General features: G+C 43.1%; 1 protein-coding gene across 3 annotated transcripts in view; it reads right to left on the bottom strand.

Annotated features, from left to right (window-relative positions):
• LOC143171908 (regulator of G-protein signaling 7-binding protein-like) overlaps nucleotides 1-9,238 on the bottom strand; it is a 67,840-nt gene extending 58,602 nt beyond the window's left edge. For all 3 annotated transcript variants that reach the window (XM_076361087.1, XM_076361086.1, XM_076361088.1), the window contains exons 1-2: nucleotides 9,064-9,238; nucleotides 6,111-6,277 (exon numbers count right to left, since the gene is read on the bottom strand). In XM_076361087.1, the coding sequence (XP_076217202.1) occupies nucleotides 6,111-6,277; nucleotides 9,064-9,222 (326 nt within the window). In that variant the 5' untranslated portion in view covers nucleotides 9,223-9,238. The remainder of the gene's footprint in view (nucleotides 1-6,110; nucleotides 6,278-9,063) is intronic.
• Nucleotides 9,239-15,610: the final 6,372 nt, after the last annotated feature.

Below are 15,610 nucleotides of genomic sequence, written 5' to 3'. Positions count from 1 at the left end.
TGGGGAATGTGAAGCTCAAGGGCAGCCTGGGCTGCAGTGACCACGAAATGGTGGAGATCAAGATCCTTAGGGCACCGAGGAGGGTGCACAGCAAGCTCACTACCCTGGACTTCAGGAGAGCAGACTTTGGCCTCTTCAGGGATCTGCTTGGTAGAGTGCCATGGGACAAAGCCCTGGAGGGAAGAGGGGCCCAAGAAAGCTGGGTAATAGTCAAGGATCACCTCCTTCAAGCTCAGGAGCGATGCATCCCAACAAAGAGGAAGTCAGGCAAAAACGCCAGGAGGCCGGCATGGATGAACAAGGAGCTCCTGGACAAACTCAAACACAAAAAGGAAGCCTACAGAGGGTGGAAGCAAGGACAGGTAGCCTGGCAGGAATACAGAGAAATTGTCCGAGCATCCAGGGATCTAGTTAGGAAAGCTAAAGCCCTGATAGAATTAAATCTGGCCAGGGACGTCAAGGGCAACAAGAAAAGATTCTATAGGTACGTCGGGGATAAAAGGAAGACGAGGGAAAATGTGGGCCCTCTCCGGAACGAAACAGGAGACCTGATTACCCGGGACACGGAGAAGGCGGAGGTACTCAATGACTTTTTTGCCTCGGTCTTCACCGGCAAGTGCACGAGCCTCACCGCCCAAGCCGCAGAAGGCAAAGGAGGGGACTGGGAGAATGAAGAGCCGCCCACTGTGGGAGAACATCAGGTTGGAGACCATCTAAGGCACCTGAAGGTGCACAAGTCCATGGGACGCGATGAGACGCATCCGCGGGTCCTGAAGGAACCGGCGGATGAAGTTGCTAAGCCACTATCCATCGTATTTGAGAAGTCGTGGCAGTCCGGAGAAGTTCCCACTGACTGGAAAAGGGGAAACATAACCCCCATTTTTAAAAAGGGGAAAAAAGGAAGACCCGGGGAACTACAGGCCAGTCAGCCTCACCTCTGTGCCTGGGAAGATCATGGAACAGATCCTCCTGGAAGCTATGCGAAGGCACATGGAGGACAGGGAGGTGATTCGAGACAGCCAGCATGGCTTCACCAAGGGCAAGTCCTGCCTGACTAACCTAGTGGCCTTCTATGATGGAGTGACTACATCAGTGGACACGGGAAGGGCTACAGATGTCATCTATCTGGACCTCTGTAAGGCCTTTGACACGGTCCCCCACAACATCCTTCTCTCTAAACTGGAGAGATATGGATTTGATGGGTGGACTGTCCGGTGGGTGAGGAATTGGTTAGATGGTCGCATCCAGAGGGTAGTGGTCAACGGCTCAATGTCCAGATGGAGGTTGGTGACGAGTGGCGTCCCACAGGGGTCCGTATTGGGACCGGTACTGTTTAATATCTTCATCAATGCCATAGACAGCAGGATCGAGTGCACCCTCAGCAAGTTTGCAGATGACACCAAGCTGAGTGGTGCGGTTGACACGCCAGAGGGACGGCATGCCATCCAGAGGGACCTGGACAAGCTCGAGAAGTGGGCCTGTGTGAACCTCATGAGGTTTAACAAGGCCAAGTGCAAGGTCCTGCACCTGGGTCGGGGCAACCCCCGGTATCAATACAGGCTGGGGGATGAAGGGATTGAGAGCAGCCCTGCGGACAAGGACTTGGGGGTACTGGTGGATGAAAAGCTGGACATGAGCCAGCAATGTGCGCTCGCAGCCCAGAAGGCCAATCATATCCTGGGCTGCATCAAAAGAAGCGCGGCCAGCAGGTCGAGGGAGGGGATTCTGCCCCTCTACTCTGCTCTGGTGAGACCCCACCTGGAGTACTGTGTCCAGCTCTGGAGCCCTCAGCATAAGAAAGACACGGACCTGTTGGAGCGGGTCCAGAAGAGGGCCACGAAAATGATCAGGGGGATGGAACACCTCTCCTATGAAGAAAGGCTGAGAGAGTTGTGGTAGTTCAGCCTAGAGAAGAGAAGGCTTTGGGGAGACCTTATTGCAGCCTATCAGTACTTAAAGGGGGCTTATGAAGAAGATGGCGGCAAACTTTTTAGCAGGGCCTGTTGCGACAGGACAAGGGGGAATGGCTTTAAACTAAAGGGGGGTAGCTTTAGACTAAATATAAGGAAGACATTTTTTACGCTGAGGGTGGTGAAACACTGGAACAGGTTGCCCAGAGAGGTGGTGGATGCCCCATCCCTGGAAACATTCAAGGTCAGGTTGGACAGGGCTCTGAGCAACCTGATCTAGTTGAAGATGTCCCTGCCCACGGCAGGGGGGTTGGACTAGATGACCTTTAAAGGTCCCTTCCAACCCAAACTATTCTATGATTCTATAAAGCAGATCCCCTTTCAAAACAGAGATTTGCACATTTTCTTTTCATCTTCCTGTTGTTCCAAGTATTTTTCCTTTCTTTTCCTTTGGAAAAAAATCATGCTGACGCATTTTCTTGCTGCTTTATTTTCTCGCTGCTTTATTTTCTCCAGTTTTGACCATGACTTCTGATACTGCAAGGGTGCACAATGTAATTTGAGACATTTAATTTCTGATAAATGAATACAGCTGAAAATGTAATGAAAGAACCAAACCTTGCTCACTTTCTTCAGAAGACAGTCTCATTAAAAATCACTAAGAATTTATAGTATGAGTGTGTTGAGCAGGAATTGACCTGAAGTCCTGAGAATACCAACACTGAAAGAAGAGTTTATTTTGACTTGCATTCCTAAAAGATCATCAGCTAGAACTAGAATATTTCAATTTAAAATGTTTTTATTTCTAATCTTTATTCCCTGAAAGCCAGGGAATATCAGGAAATCCAGGAAATATCAGGAAAATCCAGGAATATCAGGAAAGCCAGGAAATCTCAGGCATGCATCTGCTCTTTGTTAAAACTTCACCTATTTCTACAAGAAAAATACGTAAGAGAGCAAGTTGAGGGTGTAATAGCTATGAGGCCCTATTAGGTTAGAGATGGAATCTGAAGTTTCTCTTCTCAATAAACTTAATCTTTTTTTTTAATTGATTTGTGACATTTTTAAACACACCACAGTGTAAAGATGTCATTCATCCTCAGCATTTTCTGAGTAAAAGACCTTCATATTTAGAGAAATCCTGAAATCTTTTGTGAGAGCTCATATTTGTCAGATACAAATTGTTCAGGTGCAGCCTTTGGCTCAGGAAACCCCTAAACTACTGATTGCTGGGAAGTGGCAAGTATACTAGGGAAGGCATCGTTCTATGCACAGCCTGTTTTTTATATGCTTTTTTACAAAATCTCTGCTACTGGCAGCTGTCAGATTTGGGCTAGCTGGGGTGATATGGTCTAATCCAGTACAGACTTTGTAAGGTTTTATGTTTCCTTGCTACTTCCTTATCTTTGTCATCATCTCCTTTGTTTTTCTTTCTCTCAGTTTTTAAAATGTAAGTGTGGCTTTCACTCCCTCCATTTCCCTAGCTGAATTTCCTTTTGATGGCTTATCAGTGTATACTTTTTCTACAGCTACAACTGCAGTCTTCTCATTCATATTACACCACTGTCCTACTCTGATGTCCATCTAATATTCCAGAACTGATATGCCCATAATCAAAGTTTTTTCCTCCTCATAACTTCTTCTGTCCTGTTCAGTTCCCAATGTATTATCTCCACCTCAGCATTTCTTTCCCTTCCCACAGTTCCCAAATTTTCTTCCAGAGCTGCCTTTCTCAGCACTAGTGGATCTGCTCCTGTTTCTTTCCTTCTGAGTCTTTGCACCTTTCCTCTTTGTTACCTTCCCTAGTCTGGTAGAACAGGTGAATTAAGAAGGGAAATAGGTGCCTCTTCTAGCTGCCTGAATCAGAAGTGCATTTAAGAGTCTCAAATCCTGATGTATTCAAACAGGAAGCATAAAATGAAGCTGTCTGCTAATTTTCCAAGGAAGACATCAGCACAAACAAGATTAATGAACTTAATGTTGTCTGAGACAGCGATGCCAACTTCTTGAAGGAAACTCAGAGTGCCCTGCAACAGCTCAGGTCACTTAGAGACTAACTGAATATTATTGATGACCTTAACTAATAGAATGCTGATATGTAATGAAATTTTATAGTCTAGTAACATAATTAGCTAATTGTTATTATTCTCTCTGGCTGGGAAAGCAATAGGCTTTCTTTAACAAGCTTTGGAAGATGGAATTGGTTGTGTTACCCAGGAGTTCACACAGTGCAGTGCTGTGCATTTTGAACTAAAGCAGTGAACTAAATGAGCCTTTGTCCCATCTGCTGACTACCAATGATTTCTGAGCAATACACTACCCTCCTGACTATTTAATACTGGGGATGATTTAATACATTCCTGTCCCTAAATATTTTTCTTCCTGATACTTTTTCTTCCTACCAAATTAGGTTCCCATTCCAGATCCTATGGCATATGCACTACATTGTTCTTCCTGCTGAATTAAAGACTGAACCTCTGAGACTATTTATTACTCTTCTCCTTCTATTTGTTTTCTACACTGAAGCCTTGCTGCACCTTCATCTTCCATCTTTCCTCACAGATACATCAAAAAAGTTAAGTTGGCTCACATGGCTTTCCTCAGCCGTAGGGAGGGTGAGGATGTGAAGCACATCCTGTAAAATGTCTGTCAAACTAAAGTAATTTCCAGAGGGTTTCTAACACCTACCAGTTGTTATGGATATCACATTATTATCATAGTTATTTAAAACAGTTTTAGATTAGCTAAATGTCAATCTCGCAGCAACTGCACAACCTTCAGGACATCTTTGTGTATATGACAGACTCCCAACTGTGAAATGATTACTTAAAAAAACTCCATACTTCTAAATGAGCATGTGTCTACGGCTTTCTTTATGGGAAAAAAAAATCCAAGTTAGGTTCTGCTATTCAGATGTATTATTTTGGTTTGTATTAGTCTCTCTTTTGAGTCTGAAAGTATACAAGATCAATTTCACTGCTGTTTGTTTGTTTGTTTCCACATTTTCAGTGCTACAGTATTGAGGTAGTGTACACTGATTAAAAAGAACTGTATCTTGTGGTTGGTTTGGTTTTTTTTAATTCTCACAGACTTTAGTAACTTAAAAGCATGTATTTTGTTTGAGGAACAAATCAGAGGCTGTAATATCAACTTAAGAGTCTTTGCACAAAATCACATCTGAAAATGTTAACAGTTCTACTAAAATGACCAACAAGTGTTTTCTTCTGTTTAGTTTTTTAGTGTGGCCTTCTCTTATATACTAAACCTATGACTGATTTCTCATATACATTAAACTGATGAAGGAACTTCAATGGGGATTAGGCAGAGCTGCAAAAAAAAGAAAGTTTTTTTCCAGTGGCACACAATGGTTTATGTTGGATAAGGCAGGTGCAGAAAGCTCTGACAAGTGTGGTCAGAGAGATAAAACTCAGGAGGTACATGTGTTAATACAAATGCCCCAGTCACCATACTGTGAAGAACCCACAAATAATTAGACTTTGTGTAAGCAGCATGAATTCATGTTTTATAAGATACAGCTATTTATCCTGGTTTATCTTGTACTGAGGCATAGTCTCAAGTATGTGATGATACATTCTGTCACCATGGAAAGGAATATATATAATGTAATACACTAAGTCCATCAAAGAATAAATTCAAACATTATATGCTGGCAAAGCTTCAATCCTCATTTCAACACAAATAAAGATTTAAAAACATGTAGAATGTAAACACAAGTTTTCACAATAGTATTTGTATTCCCCCCCTTACGTAATTTTCACCTAATTATTTTTTCCTCTAATTTTGCTGAGTCTCTAGTTGAGCTGAATTAGTTGTCTCTAACTGTTCAATTAGGTATACCCAATGAAGGATTGGGCAGAAAGCTATTGCTATTTCACCCTTGAAAGGCAAGGCTTCTCCCTTGATCTTTTTAAGTTGTCTAGTGATACAGAGTAAAATCCTGTTCATCTTACATAAAAGCATCCAGTGAAATCAGTAAGATACCGTCTTGGTAAGGGGACCAGGATTTGACCCAAAATTGCACTATCATAAGGATATGAGCATCATGTAGAATTTGTGGTCATACATCTCTATGCCTAAAACAGAAACACAAGTTAATGCTTTCACTGAAAGTTTCCTCAATGTAGTATTTAGCAAAGATGTGCATATGAGTACAGCTTTAATTAAACATTAGACTCCTACCCAGAAATTGCTGCTAGTTTTTGATGAGCCTGATAGGCCATCTCACATCCTCGGGTTCGAGTTTTGTGCATTTCCGCATGCAGAGATGGACAGGTGACTGAGACATCCCCAATCGAAATGACCAGCTCCCGGTATAGAGCCACCTGGGTATTGAACTCCTGGACAAGCTGAAAAACAAAGAGGATTTACTTACATGAGACATTTAACTACACTGATAAAAACAATCAAGTTTTTAAAAAACATGCCCAATCTAGGGCTTGTTCCTGCTGCTCCCAATTTCATGGCATGCAGGATCAAGTGCCCAAGATTTAGTAAATGACTAGGGCCTCCATGCCAGCTGCCTCTTCTGTGAGCTATAAATGTTCATTTGCAGGAAAGTAGTGTTTCTGCTTTTAATCTCTGAAAGTGTTTGAGTTATTAGTCTTAAATATTAAGCAGACAAAAAAACCCAGCTGTTTTACTAGTAGCATGAGGTTATTTTTTGCTATCATAAAAGACAAAAATATCTCCAGAAATTATTGCCTTTGCTCCTCCTGCTTCCTGATTAACAGCACATTTAGGGATTGTAATGTAGCATTTGCTTTTACACTGGAGATTTTGCTAATTTATTTTGTAATGATTTCTGTTCTGTCACTGGCCTCTAACCCAACTTTCAGACTTAAAACTGATCAGAAGCTATTGGCTGAGAAGATGTACCAGATAGGCACTTTCCAGTTAGGATTCCAGAAAGCACTTTTTCCAATGTGGGCAGGGGGGGAACCAAAGTAGTAAATAAACACTTCAACCTTTTCACAGAAATCTAATATGCAGCAGATACACATGGATGCTATTGGATAAATGGGTAACTTTTACAGTGATGGAAAGATCATTATTGTTTAGTTCCACTGATCACCTATGTGGGATTATATTTTAAGGAAACAAAGCATTTGCTGTCTTCTGAAAGCAAGCACCATTTGCTCCACATGGTGGCGAGGGTGGAAGGCAGGGAGCAATAGAACAGAATATTTATTTATCTTTGTTTTGCTAATTTGACATCAATTTCCAAACTACATAAAAACAGACAAGAGTAACTGCTCATAATTCTGCAGCCATCATTACCACCAGGAGTTCAACATATGCCAACATACAAGCATGCTAAAAACCTGGATCTGGCACCTGGATTCTATCAGATCTACCAAATTTTAACGTCAAGCCCTCAAATTCTCATACTCAGAAAATAAATGAGTCACTTCTGCGACATTCTGGCTCTTCATGCATCCCACTGTAATTACTCTGTATAACTGAGAATAGTATCGGGACTCATGTTTTGGCCATGCTTTCTTAAATTTCATTGTAAGAGTAGCAAATAGGTTTCTTTGCTTCTGGAGCAACAAAACAATCCCAATGAATTCTGATACATCTACAAAAAAACACCCCTAAAACAAAAAAAAAAAAGCACACACCAAACAAAGTCCCAGGCACAATACTTGTACTCTGCTAAACCTGGCTTCAACTCTCTCATTCTGTAGCTTAAGAGGATGCATAAAAGCAATGGAGAAAAAAAATTGTACTATGTTGTGTTATAGTGTAATTATTCTGCATTAAGAAAAAGAGAAAAGCATCTCATCCTGCAACTGGTAACTGGTTGCGCCAAACACATTTTGCCAGTTCTCACCTGATATCCCCTGTCTAAATAGAGGACACATTTAGCCACTTCAGCATTGCCAAGGAAAACAAAACCATACTGATGTTGCAGCATCGAGACAGAGAAAAAGAAAAAAACCATTGGTTTTATCTCCTGAATCTTACTGCATCTTGACAATCCATCTGTAAATCATATTTTATTTCTAATCAGTGAATTCTACCAGATAAACAGTGAAGAAACAAAGCTAGCACTTCTGTTTAACTAACCAAATTATGCTGTCGGGAATGAGAAAAAAGGCAGGACCCAGTAGAATCCACTTGTTGGGTATATTTATAGAGCTACTGTGGCAGCTTTTGTTCCTTGGTGCATTGGGAGTTGCTCTCGATTTTGAAGTATCAGAGTGGGTATCTGCCAGCACAGTTTGCAATATTAGAGGAAAAAAATTGCCAGAATCCAGCAGAACAGAAGTAGCAGATGATATATTTCCAGTGCTACTGGACAGAGCTGTAGAAAGATCCAGATTTTTCAAGTAAAGTAGCAGCAACTTCATTTGTTTTCCATTTCTGTCATTGGTGAGAGGAGCAATTTTGGGGCCCAATGTCCAGCTGACTGTAGCCCAAGGAGCCAGATACGGGGTGTATGGTGCTGGTTTGGAGGAAAGTGTCAGGATCCAAACATTTTGAGCATGAATGGAGAAAAATGTCATACCATAATGTGACAGTCCAAAAATAACATGGATGCAGGTGCTTGATCTGAGATTTTACAATTGCAATCAGCTACTCCAGGGAGACTGGAAACAGGTACCATGTATGTCAGGGACAGAATTTCAGAAATTCTGAATCCTGTCTTAGAAGGATTTTAGGGCAAGAATGTGGTTGCTGCACACAACACAGCAAGCACAGAGTGCACTGATGCAGTGGAGGGAACTATTTACCTATTTCGGCTGCAGTGAGTGCAAGTCTGGGGACAGATTTGGCCGGATCTAGCAGAATGCAACTCCAGCTGCTTGACAGCGCCTCGAAGGCAGCATGTACTGGGGCGAGGGCTCCTGCTCCTGCAGGGCCAGGCGCCCAGCTCTGGTCCCTACCCTACCTGTCCTGCAGCACCCAGCCGGCTCCCCACAGGTCTCGTTTTTCCCTCCCCTCTCCCGTGTTTGAACCGCTACGAGTTAGGCTACAGGGCAGCACCCCCGACGGGGACTGCAGTTTTAAAAATAGTGCAACTGCACGTGATGGGAATAGGCAAGCTGGCGGGAGGAGCGGCACCGCCGCCAGCGACGAGAACACTTGAAAATATAAAAATTAAGGCAAGCCCTTTTGTAGTACTCACCATCTTGCAGTCATCCAGGGCTCTCTGGTTCTGGTAGGTGCTCTCGGAGCCGCTGCCCCGGCGTTCACCGTCGCGGCCGTGCGGCGAGGTCTTGCTGCCCTGGAAGATGGAGACGGCGGAGCGGAGGCGCTTCCTGCGCCCGCTCGGTGCAGAGCTCATGCACACGCATCCGCCGCGCGGAGCCGCCCGCCGCGCGGAGCCCCGCGGGCGCAGGCAGCGCCTTCCCCGAAGAAGGATGCAGGCCCGCGCCGCTCGTCGCCTCGGCCCGCCCGGGCCGCGCTGGTCACGGCAGCGATCGCGGCTGCTGTGGGTGATAGCCTGGCACCTGCGGGAGAGCCCGGGGAGCGCCTTGCAGCATCGCTACCGCGGGGAGAGGCGGAGGGGCTGGCGCCTTCCCTCCTTCAGCAGCATGTCAGTCCCTGCGGAACTGCCCCGCCGGTGGCATGGTCTGCCGTCCTTTTTCCCGCAGCCGGCGTGGGGGGGAGAGCGGCCGTGCCCGGCGGAGAAGGGCTCCCATCCAGCGGGGGAGCCCGCCCCACCGCGCCGCTACGCGCTCCCCCGCGGCGCGTCTCGCCGGGGCGCCCGCCGGGAGCCGCTTGGAGGGGCCGGTGGGGCGCCTGGGCCCGGCGGGCTGACGCCGTCAACAGCGCGCCGCCCCCACAGGGAGGGAGCGCGAGCGGCTGCCACTCCCCGAGCCTCGCCGCCCTCCCGAGCCCGCCAGCGGCGGCGGCGCCTCGCCCGGCCGGCCGACCGCCCGCCATGGGAGGCGGGTCAGCGCCGGGGCGAAGCACCCTCCCGGTGTGTGCCCCAGGGAGAAGCTGGGCAGCGCCTTCCCTTCGGGTGGCTGCAGCCTCAGCGGGAACTGCCCCGGGGCCGCCGAGGCAGTTTTCCTACGACGTTAGCACATCACCCGTCCAGCTTTTGCCGAAGTTGATAGTAATCCTCAAGAAGCTTACTTAGAAAATATTTCTCTATTTAACGAAGACTTGGTTCACTGCTCAGATTTGTTTTCTTTCACTAAAAACCATCTTATTTTGGGGCTCTAAGAAAAATGTTTGGAGAGTGTGATGCAACTACACTGTAGATTGTATTTGTTCATTGTAGAAAAGATTAAATAATAATCGATGGGAGAAATTGTTCCCTCTGTGCTCCAGCACAACAGTGCAGTTGCAGTTCAACAGGCTGATGCTCACAGTCCCCCCAGGCCTTGGGCATTGGCCCCTCTGATGCAGATGGCTGCGGGGCTGTGCCCACACTGTCTGCAGCCACCTTCCCCAGGGCCCCTTGGGGACCCCACTGCCCTGGGGCAAGCTACAGGCTGGGCCAGCTTCAGCTCCAGGGCTGGTCCTATTCCTGTCTGTAGCCAAGTAGCTATGGCCATTTAGGAGTTTACCTCACTTCTGGTATAATTTTATTTCTTCAGGACATTAAATAGAAGGTTTTTATGTTTCAGTAATGTTCTTGATACCAAGGGAATGCCAAACACATCACACACATAAACCCAGTCTTGCCAAGGAGCCTGAATATGCCAGCAATGGCACTCTGGCAGGTTGAGGACCTCTTTTCAGGCTTTGCTGAGCATTACTGTAACACAGACACCCTGGTATCTACCTGAGTCTGGACATTGCCTATCTAGTCTACTTTGAAACTCTTTTTAGAAATTTCCTGCTATTTTCCCAGAAATAGAAGCTACTGGATGTGTGTTAGTGTTGATGGGTTTGCAGTGCTTGCAAGCACTGTCATCACTTTACATAAAACAAAACTGACCTTGTAATTATAATGCTACCTTGTAAACATACTACTAGGTCTTCAGCATCCAGAGCAGCAAGAATTTGCAGTTTGCAAGTGCTATTTTAAGGACACCACATTTTCTTTTCATATTAAACTTAATTCTATTACTCATAGGAAAGAAATGCTTGAATTTGGTGCTGCATGAACACAAGATTTGAGCCAGGACATCATATTGCTTCCATGCACATACAAACCATTACCTAATGACAAGGGAAATATTTGAATACTGGCAAAAAGCAAAATGAACACGTCTTCTCCTCACATCTATATAGAACAAAACATATATATTTGTAAAGGGAAATTAAAATGTAGTACTATGCCACATTAATGCTAGTGTTTTAATCATTGATCATGTATCATTTTAGTCATATGTTCTAGTCATATTTCAGGTCTCTAAGAGCTACTGTAATACCAATAATGAAATAATACTAATACTAATACTAAAACCAACAACAATAAATCTACCAAAGAGTGCAGCGTGTTTGCTTGTACATTACCTGTCTTGGCTGAAGTTCTGGTCCCTTGAAGTCAATGGCAGAACTCCCACTGACTTTTAAAAAAGGTTAGAATTTAGTTCCTGGCAATAAATCTGCCCTGTATAAAGCTGAGTCAGAGCTGAGTTTTGCCCTTCGGCCAACATCTAGAACAGTTTTGAATTCCTAGTGACCTACAGCGTGTTCACTCTTGATTGTTTATATTTTCAGTACATCCACATTTGGAAGTGGATCTGGTGATTCTTTTGGCAATTTATAAGACCTCACGTTTTCTTAATTCTTCCAGATGACCTCTGAAATCATCATGGAACATGATGAATATGATGGCACCCCAGGGTTACACTGGAGAAACAGGAGTGACAGGGAACAAGTTAGTCTGGGATGCTGTTGTGGTTTAATCCGGCAGGCAGCTAAACACCACACAGCCGTTCGCTCACTCCCTCCCCACCCCCAGTGGGATGGGGGAGAGAATCGAAAAAGAAGTAAAATTCTTTGGTTGAGATAAAGACAGTTTAATAGGACAGAAAAGGAAGGGAAAATAATAATAATAATAATAACAATGAGAAAAGAATATACAAAATAAGTGATGCACAAAGCAATTGCTCACCACCCACCAACCAATGCCCAGCCAGTTCCCGAGCATCGGTCACCACCCCCCGGCCAACTCCCCCCGGTTTATATACTGAGCATGACGTCATATGGTATGGAATATGCCTTTGGCCAGTTTGGGTCAGCTGTCCTGGCTGTGCCCCCTCCCAGCTCCTCGCTGGCTGGGCATGAGAAGCTGAAAAGGCCCTGACTAGTGTAAGCACTACCTAGCAACAACTAAAACATCAGTGTGTTATCAACATTATTCTCATCCTAAATCCAAAACACAGCACTGTACCAGCTACTAGGAAGAAAATTAATTCTATCCCAGCCGAAACCTGGACACTAAGCCACCAAATGCTGTCGCGGGGGGATGCCGGGAGCAATAAGACTCAGTTTGAAAATATGTACCACCAGGAAACAAAATGCTCTCCTAAGAAAACAGTGGTATATATGCTGCAACACTTTCCTGAAAAGAGGGAAACATGATTCTTTCCTCTTGTCTGAACTAGAGTTCCTGTCACAAATGGCCTTATTCTAGCTTTGTCACCTGGTGTTTAATGGATTACAACAAGCAGGGGCTTGCTGTTCCCTCCTGCAGCAGCCTTTAAAGAGCATGGGGTGGTGACCTTGAAATAAGTTCAGAGAGTACTTGTCCCATTACATAGTCAAATTCTTTGGCAACTCCACAGCTTATAATGAAATAAAACTAAATATGTAGGTTTTGCTATACCTAGTCTGTATTGTAATTCTAAAAAATGAACTGTGATGAACTTTTTACTTGGGAGTATCTCTTGTTCTATTTTGTTGTAATCTTTGTCTAGTCCATTTATTTCTCTGGTCATTGGTTTCTGGTAATATTTTCCAAGGGTGAGTAGAATGTAATGGACTAGGTAAGTTATGAAAGAGACACTGATTAGCTGAGAAATGCGAGATGCCTTTGTAGGAAAAAAAAAAGAAAGTGAAAAAGAGGCAAAGGAATAGATAAGGCAAAAAAGGCCATTTCTGTAGAAAGAGATACAGAGAGAGAAGAAGAAACCAAGAAACAGGTACTGAAGAAAACACAGGAAAGTAATTCTGTATTATTTCCTTAGGGCAGAAAAACAAAAAATAAGTTTTGAAGTTAGATTGAAAATGAAAACTTAAGAATAACAAGAGACTTTTTTCACATTTATTTTTTTTTTTTTAAAGAAAGTGAACTGACTGTCTTTCTAAGTAAATATGGTACGTTTTAAACAGAGCACAAATTTATTCCCTGGAAATGCAGGGTCAGATCAGTGTCTGGAGGTAAAGTATTTGATTTTTGTACCAGGCTTCCTGTGGAGTAAAACTGTTTAACCCTCATAAATAATAATGTAATAATGCATTTGAGAATCGCAGCTTCAGTGGCCATTTCTTTTTCATTAATCATTTCCTCCAGGCTGGGAAGTTAGGGAAAGGAGTGCCACAGGAGGCACTATTCTGGCCCGATTCCATAAATAAGTCTTTTATGGATACATCGCTGAGCATTAGCCTTCCTGATTTCAGAGATCCCCCAGCAGTGGCAGCTCCCTGTACCCCTTCTCCTCAGCCTGTGCTCAGTGCAGGGCTTACGAAGTCAAATCATTTTGTAGCAAAGACTGTACATTAGTATATTTTTAGTGTTATTAGTCTAATAACAAGATACAGAAAAATATTATACTGTCTCTTTAGAAATCAGTACAATGTTTTTGACCCCCAAAACAGTAATTGAGTCTTTTTTTAAATGTCTAAAAATAATTTACGTAGATACCCCTCAAAGCAGACAAACACATCTCTGTCCTGTGAAATTTAGAGCCACAATTCAACAAAGACTGGCAATATAGTAGATGAGATTGTAAAGAAAATATGAACATTTTTCTAAGTTCTGTTGTGTCAGTCTCAACAATTTCCAAGTTTACTTAGGAAACTCATGACCACGCGGTGTATTAGCAGTGGAGATGCTGAGGAAGAGAATTATTTTCCTTGCAGTCACTGGAAGTTTTAAAAAAATGCAGTCATTAGTGAGTCTGTCTGTAGCTGTCAGCCCAGTATAGGCATGCTGCTCCTGGTTATGAATATGTGAAACAACATGCTTAAGCTAGCAAAAATGTCAGAATGGCTTAGTCTGCTTCTACTTGCCTTCTCTGTAAGTGTTGCAAAAGACTGTGACACAACTCAAAATTAGTAAACTCGTTGGAGGCAGCAGTACTTTGAAACCTCTTTTGTCTGCCATGTGCATTTGGCCTTTGTGAAAAAGCCTTTACGGGCTACTTTATATCTCCACTCTTCTGCCTGTCCTGATAACTATTCACTAGCTACACGTTTGAAAGATATTGTAGCCCTACAAAGCAAACTTTGACTTCAATTTCAGTTATTCTGTTGCTGCATATTTCTGTTAAATGGTCAGAAAAGATACAACACTGATTTTTTAAATTATCATTACTTCACTTAGAAATTCATGTTTTATTGAAATGAACATAAACAGATCACATTCTCTTAAGAGCTATCATCTGGACTGTTACTCTGCAGGATCAATAAATTTTCACATTTGGAAGATTATTTTAATAACCACATTTTCATATTTTCTTTAAATGAAAACTTAAATCACAGAAAATTATGTGGTTTCTATATAAGTGTTGTTACAGCACACCACAAACAATGACTTAATCTACTTTTGGTACATGGCAAATGCAGCACAGTTAATTTTTACATGAAAACGCAGTATGGGTTGAATCAAATGATCAGCGATTTTGGTGGGGAAACTTGAACTCTTATTCTGCCTTACAAGCTTTTTAGCCTTGCTGCTCTGAGTAACTGCACTGAAATCAAGCCATTCTTAATGGAAACATATACAGCTTGTGTTGTACTTTTCCTTAATCAGGAGTTATTGATCTGCTTTCACCAAGCTCGTCAACCTACTAAATTCACATTTTTTTTAAATTTCATGGGTATAATCTTCAACTCAAAACAAAGCAAACAAAAACTGTAATTGTTCTTGATGAATGCTGTGCACTTCTGAGAACCTGGCTGTGCATGTGTGATATACAAGGACAGTAATGAGGACCTTCCTTTTTTGCTTTCCTGACCTTTAAATATTACATTATCTTTTTAAAAAAATCTAGAAAAGGATTAAGAATGATGGTGCTGCCTGATGTTATTCCAAGGACATTCACTGAAAGCAGGGAGAGTTTTAAGGAAACCTAGAACTGAATAAACTAGGGAATTTAAGAATATGAAAAATAGAATATGAAAATCAACCAAAAATAAAAGCATATGATTATTCATATGAAAGCAAACGAAAGATACTTTTTTTTCCCCTGGTATTTTAGAATGGTAGAATGGTGACTTCTCAGAAGATACTGTCCAGGATTTCCAGTTTTGTTGTTTTATTATTTGCATGATTCTGCAAACTGTAGTGAGCTGAAGATTGCTTTAATTTTCTCTCTTTACCTGTGCAGGTTTGGTAATCTTAATTGTGGTGTGGTTGTGCTGTGTTGCTGCCATAGGTTTGCAGTTTTACCTTGCGAAAGCTGTTGGTTGGTTACTGAGGCAACAGAGAGATTCATAAATAAGTGGCCTTCTGCTTGTGGTGGCAGCTGCATTGCTTGGAACCTGAGAAACATCAGGATGAAGGCTTTGCCTGGCAACTTCCATCTCCTCTAATTCTTCCTCCT

Source organism: Aptenodytes patagonicus, chromosome W (genome assembly GCF_965638725.1).
Source record: "Aptenodytes patagonicus chromosome W, bAptPat1.pri.cur, whole genome shotgun sequence".
NCBI lineage: Eukaryota > Metazoa > Chordata > Aves > Sphenisciformes > Spheniscidae > Aptenodytes > Aptenodytes patagonicus.
This window is presented reverse-complemented; position numbering and strand designations above follow the sequence as displayed.